We start from the raw sequence: 15591 nt of genomic DNA, 5'->3' as shown, positions 1-15591 counted from the left end.
CCAGCGTGGGTTTTCCCCGAGGGCTCCGGTTTCCTCCTACCATTTGAAACATACTGGGAGTGTAGGTAAATGGAGTGTAAATTGGGAAGCACTGACTTGTGGGCCAAAATGGCCTGTTTCTGAGCTGCATGTCTAAAAAAAATCATATTACTGCCTCATTTTAATATTTTAACATAAATAGAACAAACAAAGTGAGATAAAAAAAATAATAATCATTATTATTTATTATAGCTATTCTATATTTTTATAAGATGTGTTTCTTTACAAGATATAAAATATCTTAATTTATTTGTGATGTACATATTGTCATTCCAGTATATTTATGATAAATAGCTAAAATCAAATGCTGACATGATGTTCTTTTTTTAAGCAATAATTTGCCCTCCTACACAAATTTATGATGACAATATGAGAACCTGTAATCGTACCTGTGAATTCCTATCAAAGCCTGATTTTACATGCGAGTTTGAAAGCGTTCCTGTTTCTGGTTGCGGCTGCGCTGAGGGACAATATATGAATGATAATGCCATGTGTGTGGACAGATCAGAATGCCCTTGTTATGTTAATGGAATAATTGTGCAAAAAGAAGACCCTATTACAATAAATGGAATAATTTGGTGAGTTTTTTTTGTTGCTCTGCAAATTTGAATCAAATAAGTTGTCGACAATCATAAACTAACAACATGCAATCTTTTTCTCAGTTTCTGTGAAAATGGAGTTCTTTCCTGCCCTGAGAATAATGGCTTGCTCATTTCACAAGGTACTTAATTTTCTGTTCAACTATTAAGATGTATCAACATTGAAATGTATCATCAAAATGATAATTAATTAACATCTATAAAAAATTGTTTTCCTTTAGATTGCCAAGATAAACAATTTTCAAACTGTACCATTGTTGGTTTATGTAAGAAGACTTGTAAAACTCTGAACAAACCATGTGTAAGTGAATCTGAACCTATACTAGCTTGGTGCTCACGTATCCAATTCTAAAGATTGAACAGTACCTTTAGGTAACTTAGTTTAACAGCTATATAATGAATCAAATGGCCCATTTAGAAGTCTACATTGTGGTATCTAATATAGTTACAATGCAAACAGCAACAAATAATGCAACTCCATGATATCATATAGTCTAAGGTAATTACTTCATTTGCAATGGAGAATTACTGAAGATTTCTAATATGTAAAGTTTACTTATACAGACAATCCATTGGTAAACTATATTGCCAATTCTGCCATTGATAAAATATTTTCTCCTTTATAAAGCCAGAGCCATGTGTCCCTGGCTGTGTCTGCCCTGATGGTTTGGTGGAGGACTCCAGTGGAACATGCATTCAACCATCCTACTGTCCTTGTTTATATGGAAGTGAAACCTTTGGTACTGGAGAAACAATCATAAATGATTGCAATAAATGGTGAGCTAAATAAATACTAAGAGGAATGATCCAACAAAATTATATGACACTAACTGCACATAACTCTATATTTTACATTATAGCACATGCAATGGTGGACATTGGGATTGTACTAATGATCCATGCCCAAAAACCTGCCTTGTCTATGGAGATGGTCATTACATAACATTTGATGGGAAACGATACAGTTTTGATGGCAACTGTGAATATATCTTTGTAGAGGTAAGTTGTAAAGAAACATATTTAACATGGCTGTTCCACTGGCGCTATTTTATCTAGTTGCAGATGTAATTGGTTATTCTTCAGATCTGCATTCTTATGAATAAATCCTTTTGGAGTAAGTTGGAGGCACCTTTTGGCAATTCAATGATGCTATGTTATTGAAGCTTGAGTTGAAATTATATTTATTTCATCAACTTGAAAAACAGGTGAAGTAAAATTGAAAATGATAGAGTTAGTCCATTAAATATTCAATCATGTGCAGAAAGTTTGTGTGCCACTGGGTAGTCTGAGAGATAAAGAGACCAAATAAATCATTATTTCATGGAGGACAGAATAATTTTTTAATCAAATCAAGTATGTCATCAATTCTAAAATTAGTTGCATATCAAAATCCCTACATTATTGCTAAGGTCACAAATAAATACAAAAATCCTTTTTTTTTAAAAACGGTGATAATTATTGTTTGTCTAATATATTATTGAAATACTTCAAATATTTTTGAAATACCAAATTATTTATATAAAATGGAAAGTCACAGCAACTATTTCTCAATTTCATAAGAGACAACTTCATTTCGTTTCCACTGTGGATGGCTGTCAGAAAAGAGGAAACAATACTTGAGCACATACATTTATTTGTTTAGTCCTTATTAGAATATTGGCATTTCATACTTTGAAATTATGAAATCAGGAGTGATGCATGAAACTCTGTGTCTAAAAGTATTAAAAAATTAATTACATTGTGACACTTGTATCAGCAGAAATGCTTTCGTGTCTAGTTAGAAATCATCTGCATGAGACTCAAATTTTATTTTAACCCTTACACTAACTGTGTGTAGTTGACATATAGTTAGAATTAGAATGGTGGCAATCTTGCCTAGATTTATCTATGGACATGCCTCCAAATTGCATCTGCAATAAAAAATGGGATAAGCAGGTGAAACGAAACTAAATATGTCAATCAAATTTCATTTCCAAAACATCTCAAATATGAATTGTTCTTCAGCAAATACTTAAATGACTTTGAAGCTGCTGCCTTGCACTTGGTACTTTGGAATCCAGAAGCTCTATATTTAATCTTGCTATTTTCACCTCCTGTATCCTGTATCATTGTATTTTCTTAAGTTCAGTGCATCATAATTGGCTGAGTAATACTAAATTATTAATTGAAGTTTAATTGCACAAACTCATTCAAGTTATTTTAATCTTAGGACCAATGTCTAGGAGATATTGGGACATTCCAAATCTTGACAGAAAGTGTTCCCTGCTGTGAAAATGGAGTGACATGTTCAAGAAATATCAGAATCTTATTTGAGGTATGTGCTTTAATTTATAACGATTAAGAATAACGACTTGTTATGTTGATATATATCTGTCATATTAATCTGTATTCATCGAATTATGACGTAACTATTTTCAAATTTATTCTTTCAGGGTAAAGAACTAATTTTATTGGGTGAAAATGGAATAAGTGAGGTGTCTCTTGGCCAAAATCAGTGCATTAATAATTCATATACAATTCACACCGTTGGACTCTACACAGTCCTGACTTTTACCAATGGGATCATTGTGATATGGGATAAACGTACAAGATTTTCAATCACACTGAACCCACAATGGAAGGTGAGTGGGTTTGCAAATTTAATTTTTTTCCCTGTTATCTGATGGTCAATATGGAAAATGTACAGTAATTCAATATTCATATTATTGGGAAGCTTGATTCAATGTTATAGAAATTTTAACTTCTTAAAATGAATTAACTTTTCAGAATTCACTGAAGGAAATTAAATAAAGATGGAGAGGTTGGTAGAGCATTTGACAGGGAATGCCAGCATAAGTTACGGATAGAGGAAACACCTCTATTTTCTTTTAAAATTTTATATATTTGCCATTCTATTTCTATTTTAAATGATTTTGCTTAGATTTAGAATAAAATAACCTGGAAAATAGTTCACATATTATATTTATGAGGAAGGCTATTTATCCTATAGTGTATGCATCAGTCAGAATACGGAATGAGGTGTCAGAATGCAGGATGGAGATTGAGAATCTGATTTGAGTGGTGCCAGAACAACAACTTTGCTTCCAACATCAACAAAAACAGGAAGTTTTTTGTGGAAGGGGAGGCTGAGGGACCAGTTACCTGTCCACATTAATGGCCTATTCCTGGAAAGAATTAGTTCCCAGGAGTCTACGTATCAGAGGACCTCTACTGAAAACAGCACATCTAGGCAACCATGAAAAAGGCAGACTGAAGCCTCCACTTTCTAAGAAGTCTGAGGTGATTTGGCATGATATTATATGCTCTATCCACGCTGCATCGAGTCCACGCTGCTGAATGGGTCACGTCTCCAGAATGGAGGACCATCGCCTTCCCAAGATCGTGTTATATGGCGAGCTCTCCACTGGCCACCGTGACAGAGGTGCACCAAAGAAAAGGTACAAGGACTGCCTAAAGAAATCTCTTGGTGCCTGCCACATTGACCACCGCCAGTGGGCTGATATCGCCTCAAACCGTGCATCTTGGCGCCTCACAGTTTGGCGGGCAGCAACCTCCTTTGAAGAAGACCGCAGAGCCCACCTCACTGACAAAAGGCAAAGGAGGAAAAACCCAACACCCAACCCCAACCAACCAATTTTCCCTTGCAACCGCTGCAATCGTGTCTGCCTGTCCCGCATCGGACTTGTCAGCCACAAACGAGCCTGCAGCTGACGTGGACTTTTTACCCCCTCCATAAATCTTCGTCCGCGAAGCCAAGCCAAAGAGAAAGAAAGCTATGCTCTATCAAATTTAAACAGGTGGACTATGTAAAGTATACTGATTGGTCGCATCATAGTCTAGTTTTGTTATTTACATGTCTATGAATGCAGGAAGTCACAATTATAGCCAAGTCCATCATGGGTTCTGACTTCCTATCCATTAAAGCACCTTAAATTTAAATTTAGATATATTATCAAGAAACCACCAAATCCTTTTGTGACAGGACCACAGATTAGTCCTGAATGGATAATAAGCACAGTAACAGGTCCTTTTGGTCCAGTGACACCCAATGACCTACAACTCCATCCATGTTTAGAAGGGGGAGAGGAAACCAGAGCACCTGGAGGAACCCACAGAGACATGGGGAGAATGTACAAACTTCTTACAAAGAGCGCAAGATTTGAACTCCTGGTCCCGATCACTGGTGCTGTAATAGTTGTTACAATGACATCAACAATGAGTCACTGGATCAAAATGACAGCCAACATCATAAATGACCCACATCACTCTGGTCACAAGCTCTTGTCAATGCCACCCTTAGGAAGAAGGTGTCAGAACATTGAAGTTCAGCACTTTTAGGTTCAAGAACAGTTTTCTTCCAATGGCTATCTGGCTCTTGACCCTCCCCTTATTACACTAATCATAAAATATTTTGGCACTACAAAAAGATCTGTCTGCACAATTCAAATAACACATTTTTAATGTTACAGAATATTTATGATCTTTCTTTTGTATTTTTATCTCTTACTGCATAAGATTTTATAGTTTTGGGAGTTATTTTTTAATAAAATGTTTGTTTCACTGTAGAATTTTGGTGCATATGTACATTGTACTTATTTATATGACAATAAACTCATTATCATCCATCCAGAACCAATTTGTGATCCTGTCACTAAAGGATTTGGTGGTTTCTTGAGAATATTCAGAGATTTTATTGTACCAGTCTAAGGACAATTTAACTCTGTGTAGTGATTAGTTTCCAGACAGAAGAAACAAATTTTTATTAAGTTTAAATTGTTCCTAAGAGCCAAACTAAATGCCAACCCATTAATGCCATTAACTTTGTGATATTTCAACTGCTTTGAGGTTGTGGTAGCTTTTGGAGAAAGTACTTGATATTTGGGGAAAAGTCTCTACAAGATGCCATGCCCGCAGGAAAATGAATCTCAGGGTTTTTAAGTGATGTTGTGTATGTACTCTGAGAATAAATTTGTCTGATCAGAAGGTCTTGCACAAGTATACAGAGTGGGGGAAAAAAAACAATTGAATGGAAAATAATTGATAAATTCACATATGTAATGTCTTGTTCAAGCTTGAAAGACATCAAAGTAATTTATTAATCAATTCTATTGGCTATGTTAGATTTTGGTATAATGTTAAAAATATAAAAAAATTGATTTTAATTCAGTAACCATTTTTTTGTTTCTTCTCCACATGAAAGAATAAAGTTTGTGGCCTTTGTGGAAATTTCAATGATGACATTGAAGATGACCTAACAACAAAGGGGAACTCCTTGGTGACCAGCTATGTGGTATTTGGGAACAGTTGGAAGTCCATACAGTTATGCTCTGATGCAACAGATCAAACCTTTCCATGTGATAACAATCCATATTGTTTAGTATGGGCACAGAAGAGATGCAACTTAATTAAAAGTGCTGTGTTTCAAGCATGCCATAAAAAGGTAGGCAATTCCATACTTTTGAGTTATAAAACTTTTTGAAAATACACCTATGATTTCTGACACTTTGGCATCTTCTCAGGTTAATCCAATCCCATTTTATGATGCTTGTGTCCAAGAAGCTTGTGCCTGCGACATGGAGGGAAAATATCTTGGTTTCTGTACTGCTGTAGCTGTGTATGCAGAGGCTTGTAACAAAGTTGATGTTTGTATTCGCTGGAGAACACCTGATCTATGTCGTAAGTTTAAACAAAAGCATTTTTTTTGCAGACATAATAGGATGGAGAGCCTGCTTTAGTGTTGTATCTCTCTGTATCAGTAAGATCACCATCCTCTTCTCATACATGGTTTGGAAGATTAAAAAGGGGGCAATTGTTTGAGCATTGTGTTATCAGTCACCTCCTATATCATGATGACCACCATTTGGATGACTCTTTACTTCTCAAAACTATCACAGTCCAATCAGTGAAAGGCATATCAGCACTGCAGCACATCTTTAATGTTCAATTTGCCAACTGTTCATCAACAAAAAACTTCATTGATTTAAGTTGATGCAATGTGCTGGCCAACAAATAACATCACTGTTTCAATATGGTGCTTATTGCAGTTGTGTTGAGTAAAATTTGTCATAACAGAAAGGAAATAAATAATTCATTCATTTTCATATTAGACCAGAAGATCATAAGACATATGAGCAGAAACTCAATGGGTAATTCAGCCCATTGAATCTGCCCTGCCATTTAATTGTGAGTTGGATCGATTTTCCCATTCAGCCCCACTGCCCAGCCTTTTTCCCATAACCTTTGATGCCCTGGCTAATCTTTCACAGTGAATAGAGCGATGCTTCACATCTCCTAAGTTAAATCCTGAGCTACAGTCCTCTCTGGGAGGTGTTTATATGTTATGCTTGTGACCACTGTGTTTCCTCTGGGTGCTCTGATTTTCTCTTATATCCTCAAGATGTGCTGCTTGGCAGGTTTAATTGCCTTCCATGTTTAAATAAGTGATGAAATCGAAGTGGATTTGATAGGAATGTAAAAGATTAAAAAGTGAGATCTGTGTCGAGCAGGATGGCTGGCTGGTGCTTGTTTATGTGCTGTTTGTCAGTAAGATTTCATTTCTTAAACATGATTTGTATGATATTCAGGGCAATTGCTTATGCGATGTGTCACCTCCAGCTTTAATATAACATTTATATTATCATTTTCAAAACATTGCATGTGAAAGACAGATTAACAGTGTACCACATTTACCAAGCAACACACACTCAGAACTTCTCACAAAACAACATCCAACCACTCTGATACCTGTAATCCATATTTTTTAAAATGTTTTTGTATTTTTTTTAAAAAGACCCCCCCCCCCCCATTCTTATCCTACCCCTCCCACTAAACACAGTCAGAAGCAATAATATATAAAGATTCGAGTCTCAACTCCTGGACATCGGACAGGAAATCCCCAGAGCACCCCCACCTATGTATTAAAATTATGATAATAGTCCATGAATGGGCCCCAAATCTTGACAAATTCAATCTTATTCTCTTTAAAGTTGCATCTAATTTTCTCCAAACCCATTTCATATGAGCTATCTTTCCATTTCTTCAAAATTGCTTGTCTGGCTATCAATGAAATAAAAGCTACTATTTTTTAAATTAAGTTCAAGGAAATATTTTCCTCTAGAGCATAGCCAAACAAAGCAATAAAACGGCACAGTTCCAATTTAATCCAAAGAATCACATATAAAATGTTTGGTTTATTAAATATACTCATTTATTTGCTCTATTGAAAGCATCTAAAGACATTTATTTACAATCCATGTGAGCTGCCACCATCCAATTTCTACCTTTTTGTGTCCCAAAGCATTGGGAGTGATTACATGAATCTATTAATGTTTCTGATGGTCACATTTTGTAACAGGGCTACAGTTTGTGGAGAGGGGTGGTAGTGGAATGATTGTATATCCTTTGCCTATCTCAGTGCCATTTGTTAACTGGGATAAAAACCGAGTCAAAATCTTGCTGTCAAGTCAATAATGGGATTTAGGCTGTGCCCAAGCAGAGTCAATAGTCCAGATTAACGATCAAGTTGTTCAAGTGATTTTAAGATGTGCTGATTTATGAAAAAGAATAATTAAAAATAACATCTTAACATTCGATTCACTTTACAGCTGTGTACTGTGACTATTACAACACTCCTGGTGAATGCAGTTGGCACTATCAGCCGTGTGGAACAATCACAACAAAAACATGCTCAGGGCATTTTATTGGAAAAAAATATGCTGCAGTTCTTGAAGGTGCTCTTTGGATTTTATTCAAATGTTTCATTGCCTAATGTAATTAATTTTCTTTAAATTATTTGGTTTTTTAAAATAAATATTTGTGAAGAATCCCACTTTCTGACAATCAGTTATTCATAAATAAAATAATGATTAGCGATTGACAGAATAGATGAGGGGAGACAAGTAGATGCAGTATTTTAAGATTTTAATAAAGCTTTGGAGAAAGTCAGTAAGATTAGAACACAAAAACCAATGATAAATTGCTGACGTCTTGAAATTGCTGAGTAGAGAGAAAACAAAGAATAGGAAAAAGCAAATACTCCTTAGGTTGGCAGGTGTGACTAGAGAGGATACTTGGGCTACCTCTGAAATTGGCGGAGGGGACAAAATGCCATCTTTCCAGGTTTGCCAAACCTGGTTAGATTATAAATATGGAGTGTGATATAGTGAATCTTCAGGGGGAAATGGATAAGCTGAGTAAATGGAATATAATGTGGAAAATATTCAGGTAATTTACTTAACTAAAAATATCAAAAAAGCAGTGAAATTAGGAGCAAAGAGGTGAGAGGGAGTGTTGATGTTCAAATTATGTGGTTATACATAACTCACTGAAGGCCATATTGCAAATGCAGCAATTGTTTTGAGGGCAAATTGTATATTAGTCTTTCTAAAGAAAGAGTTTAAATGCAGAAGTAAGGAAGTATTGCTGTAATTGTATAGGCCCTTGGTGAATGCACCCAGGAGCATTATGTATGGTTTTGGCCTCCTTAACAAAGAAGGATATGTTTTCCAGAGGGTGGGTGGGTGCAGTGTGGCAAATTTACAGCAAATGACATGAGAATCGTCTATAGACGTAAAATTTGATGTACATGGAGAGTTTGAGTAGACTATGGCAATATTCTCTGGAGTTCAACAGAGTGGGCAATCCCAACAAAACTTCCAAAATTCTTACATAGTGCAACAGGCAAGGTACAGAGTAGATCGTTCCCCTGAGCAGTGCAGCACATAAAATATTCAACATTCAGAGTTTCTGTTTATATTAATGATGACTTGAACTTTTCAATGTTTAAGGTTGCTATGCCAAGTGCCCAGAGAGTTCTCCTTATTTGGATGAAAATACTATGAAGTGTGTTACATTACCTGAATGCACATGCTATTATGAGGGAAGAGTACTACAACCTGGTGAAATGACAATGAACGATTGCGAAGAATGGTAATGTATTCAAAAGGGTGAAATTATTTACTATATCATGATTCTTTTGTTTCAAGCAAAAATTAGTCCCAAAAAATATTGTAAGATATTTTCATTAGAAATTTTTTATTGTCTTTTAAAGATGAGATTTTTCTAATAAATTGCAAATAAGCCAGTTCAATGTCAGTTTACATTTACTAAATTGAGATAAAATTCCTAAACTAAAGTAGATATTTTTCAAATCATATTAATGCACAAGCTTGTGAAATATTGTCAATAGAAACATTAAAAGCAGTCCTTATAATGTACCATAATATTTCTGCAAAGCTGTTGACTCATCTTGTAAGAGGAGGTGATCCCATCATTTCCAAATCTCTTGTCATCCAAAAGTAAATCTCTGGCAATTCCCTTTTGTTTCCCACAACTTGCATTTAAAAAGCTTTAGAGCCTTTGGCAGTGATTTCAAGATTGAATGTACCTTTCCCTATTTCTATTGACTAAATATCTATTTGCTGTCCATTATTTTGGAAATTGTTAAAAATCATTTGTTATTTTAATATCTGATTTGTTTAATTTACAGTATCTGCGAATCTGGAATCACTATCTGTCAAAGTAAGTCACTTCATTCAGCATTCACTTGCTCATAGAATGAATCATCATATTTCATGATAGAATATTAATCTTGTAAGCAATGCAACAATATTAATGCTATCAAAGATTGATATTCTAAATATAGTGTTACGAGCCCAGAGGACCCCAAAACCCAGCAGCAATAGATATTCACCGACAAATGGTTACTTAAACAAAAGTTGTTTAAAATTATCTTTAAACATGAAAACAGAATCATATTTTAACTTATCACGATTGACTTAACTAACGTAACTTAATCCCCTTCTAATTTTAAGCGCACGTGTATGTAATCTGTGTGTAAGTTCAGAAAAGTTATTTGGTTCACAGTCCAATCTCACTTCTCATTCTTCTAAGTTCACTGGTTGCAGACAATTCTTATACTGTGCACAGAATTTAAAATTTTTAAAGTTCACCAGGCTTTGGTGCTTAAAAGGTAAATAGTTACTGCTCAGGAGGGTTCTTGTCAGTTTTCAGAGAGAGATTTGTTGTTCCAGGACATCCACAACTGATTTACTTCCATCAGCCACTTTAGTGTCTTGCTGATGAAACTTGCCCCTTCAGGGTTCTCCAGATGATAACCTCTTTCTTTCAGGTCATCACAGAGTTCCTCTTGTTTCTCTTATTCCAAGTGAAAAATCAGATAGCCAGTCCTCTGCTCTTGCATGAACCACAAGGGCTTTGACCAGGCTGAACAAAGCGCTTACAACCTGTCTTCCAAATGGGGTTTTCCACAAGCTTGCCAGCTTGTCCGATTCCAGTCACAGTTGCTGGCTGCAACACTGTAGAACTTATCTCTCCCTTTCTCATCTTGCCAAAACACATGACCCTCTTAGAACAGCTCCAACAAGATCTTTCATCTGTTGCCTTTTTGGAAACAACAATCCATTCATGAAATCTCATGGGCACTCTCCAAAGCTCTTGCCAAGGCTGTAGGGGTGATATGTCTAGCATGAGCACAGTTCCAGTACTTCAAATAAGATCTGTTTTAAAGTGTTTGTATGTGACCTACTCTAACAAACATTTTCCAATTTATCTCCCAAAAACATATCTATATATGCTGTCACAGTAGCTATTAATTAAATCTGCAGAATACTGAAAATACATAGAAGTTGATAATACGGCAGTGGTTATAGATTTCTTCTGCTAAATTCCTGGCCTATATTTTAGTTCTCTACTTCGTGTTTAAATTTATAAAGAAATCCACAGAAAGTGCAAACAATAAAGAATAACCTGTATTAGCTCCATAATTAGGGGGGAGGGTTGTGCTTCTTCATATTAAGTTAATGCAGTTGAGCGTCATCATCAATGAAGCTAACCACTAACAGTTGAAGGTAATGTAAGCTTACATAATCACATGTTACTTATATGCCCACACAATTGATCATTGCTCCATAGCAACAATAAGTGCAGGCATACTTTGGAAGGTTTTTTTTTGTTTATTAATTTGAGGAATGCAAACATTGACAACTAAGTCAGTATTGGAGGACTAACTAATCCAGGAAGGGAAAGCTATATTTCCAGGTCAAATGGTAGATGAGATTCTGTAGGTGTAGTATCCCTATGCGTTTATTGTACTTTTGTGAGCCATCCATAGATTTCAACACAAATTCAATAGTCTTAAACATGGAAGACTGTTGTTTCACTGATACATAATTATATAGATTCTCTGTGACTCATTATTTTCTATCATCCAATATAAATAACTACACTTTATCTAGAAGTCTCAACAAGGAATATACACCAATAATTGAATAGTAACTATCCAGAAATATGCTGAAGTCTTCAATAATCATGATTTATCTCAAAATGTACTGGCAAGGACAAATAATAATCATAGAGAAATTAAAATAGGGAATCCTCCATTTTGACTTAGTTGATTGAAATAGACAAAGGACATCAATAATAAGAATGGCTTTATCCTTCAGCATGAAAAATATAATTACATTAGAAATTATTGAGTCTAAAGCAGTCTGGGGGCCACAGAGCATTAAAGTAGAAGTTTTGTTCACTTAGTTAAAACATTTTCTATGTAGTTGGTACAAGAGAGGTACAGAAGAAACTAAAGGTTGATTGTTTCACAGGGAAGAAAGCCCATAAACTTTGAGCAGAGTCTGAAGAGGGCCATCATAGCCAAAACAAGGTTGATGGCGGCTGCTCAAAAACACCTGAGAGAAAAATAGCAATTGTCTCACCTAAAAATTTATGCCTCACTTTGACTGATTAAATTCTGCAATATCCAACAATTTATTTCATGAAAAAATGGTAATTTTGGATGTGCACCATGATTAGAGCAAGTTTTTATTTCAGAAAAGATCACATATAGATTAGGATTACAGTTTAATTGTATATGTATTTAGTTCAACAGAAATAACAAACATAACTGTTCAATTAACAGGAATATCCACAACTTCATTGACCACTACGATTACTTCAACAATTAGCACAGGTAAAGAGATACTAGTTTCTGTTTTAATTAACTAATCAAAAATTAATACCATCAACTTTACATCTCAGTTAAACAGTTTAAAGTAATTAAATCTCAGTCCCCAGAGTTAAAGAAATCATTAATAATTCTGAAGTATTGGCATGGTTAGCACACACCTTCAAAGAGCCAGCAATTGGGACTGTAGTTACAATACCGTGCTGTCTATATGATATTCCCGTGTCTGTGCCAGTTGTCCCCGGGTTCCAGTTTACTGCCACCGTTCAAAATGAACTGCGGGTTGTAGATTAATTAGGTGTAAATTGGGCAGATTGGACTCGTGGGCTGAAATGGCATGTTACCATGTGATAATCTAAATTTATATTTAAGATTTGTGATATTTTAGGATTTGAACTGCACAAAAATGCATTTATTTTCACACACAAACGTGAATTTCAATTTTAAATTCGATTAAACCATTGTGACAGTTTGCACTTTGGAAGCTCATCATTTCCAATTAAAATGTAAAAATAGGGAGATGACAGCGTTACAGACAGAGGACATAATGCCTGATATTAACTACTATAACCTGATTCTGGATGCCAAATATTTTTAATTCGCATGGTTCAAAATCGACTTTTGTATTGATCATCATTTCTGTCCCATTTTCATGGGCTCCACATTTCATTGCATTGAAAGCAGCATGGAGTGGTTGTTAACACTTACTTTCTCTTTCATAAGAAACAACTGGAACGAGCACCACGCCGACAACAGCCAGTTCCACCACAGGTGGGTGAGAACGTCTTTCAATGGCCTTAGTCGAGATTTTCAAAATCACGTCTAATTTAGTTTCATGTCCATCACAATTCTGTAAAGAGGGATGCTTTAATTTTCTCCTGTAACAAGTCCAAATGCAATTGCTCCTTGTTAAATTCAAATTAAGTCGATAATGATCTTCATCAAGGAAGGCATGGTGTGCATAGCATTTAGTGCAACGTAGTGACGGCGTCAGCGACCAGTGTTAGAGTGGGGCACTCTCTGTAAGGGGTTTATAACATGTGCCCAATTCTGTGTAGTTTCCATCTGGATGCTTCATTTCCATCTCACTCTTACAATCATTCTAGTTCAATTGGGTGTAATTCAGCTGCACGGATCCATGGGCCGAAATGTCCAGTCCCCATGCCATTCCTCTAACGTTCTCCTTTCTTTCATGACTAGTAACCAGCTCAGCAAAGAGCATTGCTGAATCACATATCTAATCATGATTGGCAGGTTTCAGTCCAGCAATCAAAAATTAATTTAGGAGTCAGATCCTTTGACAACGGAAGACCCATACTTTCATTTCACCAGCTCTAAAAGAAATAACCTTGTGACATATGTTCAATTACTACCATTTCAGTTACACATTTGATAGTTTTTCTTATAAATTTACATCACACTTATGGAATTTGGGACACTTTCTGAACAGAGGCAATGAATTATGGATCCGATGAGCTGACATTTATCAAAATCAGCATGAGGCTTGTCATCTTTCACATAACGTGGATTTCAATGCATTCAACTAGTGCTTTTTAGGAAATTCACTGAACTTTATCGTCCAGACCCTTTCACCTAATCTATTGCTGATTGGTACTTTCTGTAATGTTAATCCTTCAGTCTACCTAAAACCAACTGCATTTGTATCTGTAACAAAAAAAGTGAACACAGCAGATTTGGACAAAAACGTACCCTGAAAAATTGAGTAATATCATGCATAATATGATTTGTCAACCATATGTCAATGTTGAGCTGAAGTAGAAATCCAGCAAATTCTAAATATGCTCTGGTTTGCATGATGTTCAATTATTTGAAACATTTCCTTAAAATTCATGTTGCATTTTCCCACTAATAATGTATTTGCCTTCTCTCTCTCTCTCTCTCTCCCGCTCTGCCCACAAATAGAAACAACATCCTTGACAACTCCTTCAACCACAAGTTCCACAACAGGTGAGTGCATATACATTTCAATGTTCCTTTACTGCACATTTCATAATTTTGTTTGTCCAACAACATGCTCCTTTCCTGTGGCCATGTAAATCTAAACAAATTCACATTTGAACACTAGTTAAATCTTCACTCACCTCAATATAAATGCCAGAGAAATAAATATCACTGAATAACAGTCTGATCACCCACTTAAGAAAATTTAATAACATTGGGAGTTGCATCAAATCATTCTCTCAGCACATAGGATTCAATCACGTCCAGGATACTGATACTGACACGTCAAAACTGATATCAGAGTGGAAGATGGCATCTTCCTGCTCAAATAGATGTTTCCTGTTTTCGTCTCACTACATCATATTCCAAAAATTAACAAATCTCCACATGCATTCATTTTCAAACATATACACGTGAAATACAATGTTGTTTCCTCCAAAACCATTCTGACATTTTGCACGATGGAAGCTCATCATTACCAAATAACATGGAGAAGATGGGGAGATGACAGTATTACAGACAGAGGATACAACTCCTGACATTTCCAAATGCAACCAGATTCTGTATTCCAAACACTTTTAACTAGCATGAATCAAAATCTATTTTTCCAATGATCATAATTTCTGTTCCAATTTCACTGGCTCTCAGTTGAATAGCATGGGGTGGTTTTGAAAACATTTTCTTTTTCTTTCACAAGAAACTACTGGAACGAGCACGGCTAGCACCACCTACACAACAACCAGTTCCACGACAGGTATGTGATCACGTCTTTGAATGGCTGTAGACGAGATATACAAAAACTCCTCTATTGCAGTTTCGTGTACGTTTCATTTCCGTAAAAAAGGGTTGCATTAATTTTCACCTCGAACAAGTCCGCATGCAATTGCTCCTTGTTAAATTCAAAATATGTTCATGATGATCTTCGACAAGGAGTCAGGGCTTGCAGAGCAGTTACTGTAACGTTGTTATGTGCCAGGGAACCGTGATCGATTAAGACAACTCTGCAAGGAGTTA

The 15591-nt window shown here is 35.7% G+C and overlaps 1 protein-coding gene across 1 annotated transcript in view; it reads left to right on the top strand.

Annotated features, from left to right (window-relative positions):
• LOC138748010 (mucin-19-like) overlaps positions 1-15591 on the top strand; it is a 64049-nt gene that overhangs the window by 8133 nt on the left and 40325 nt on the right. The window contains exons 7-19 of the mRNA XM_069907710.1: positions 860-939; positions 1267-1415; positions 1499-1637; positions 2848-2952; positions 3071-3259; positions 5839-6078; positions 6158-6314; positions 8243-8368; positions 9425-9566; positions 10126-10157; positions 12571-12621; positions 14254-14321; positions 15275-15331. Of these exons, the coding sequence (XP_069763811.1) occupies positions 860-939; positions 1267-1415; positions 1499-1637; positions 2848-2952; positions 3071-3259; positions 5839-6078; positions 6158-6314; positions 8243-8368; positions 9425-9566; positions 10126-10157; positions 12571-12621; positions 14254-14321; positions 15275-15331 (1535 nt within the window). The remainder of the gene's footprint in view (positions 1-859; positions 940-1266; positions 1416-1498; positions 1638-2847; positions 2953-3070; positions 3260-5838; positions 6079-6157; positions 6315-8242; positions 8369-9424; positions 9567-10125; positions 10158-12570; positions 12622-14253; positions 14322-15274; positions 15332-15591) is intronic.

Source organism: Narcine bancroftii, chromosome 13 (assembly GCF_036971445.1).
Source record: "Narcine bancroftii isolate sNarBan1 chromosome 13, sNarBan1.hap1, whole genome shotgun sequence".
NCBI classification, from domain to species: Eukaryota; Metazoa; Chordata; class Chondrichthyes; order Torpediniformes; family Narcinidae; genus Narcine; species Narcine bancroftii.
The sequence above is the reverse complement of the archived record's forward strand: the minus strand, read 5'-3'. Positions and strand labels throughout refer to the sequence as shown.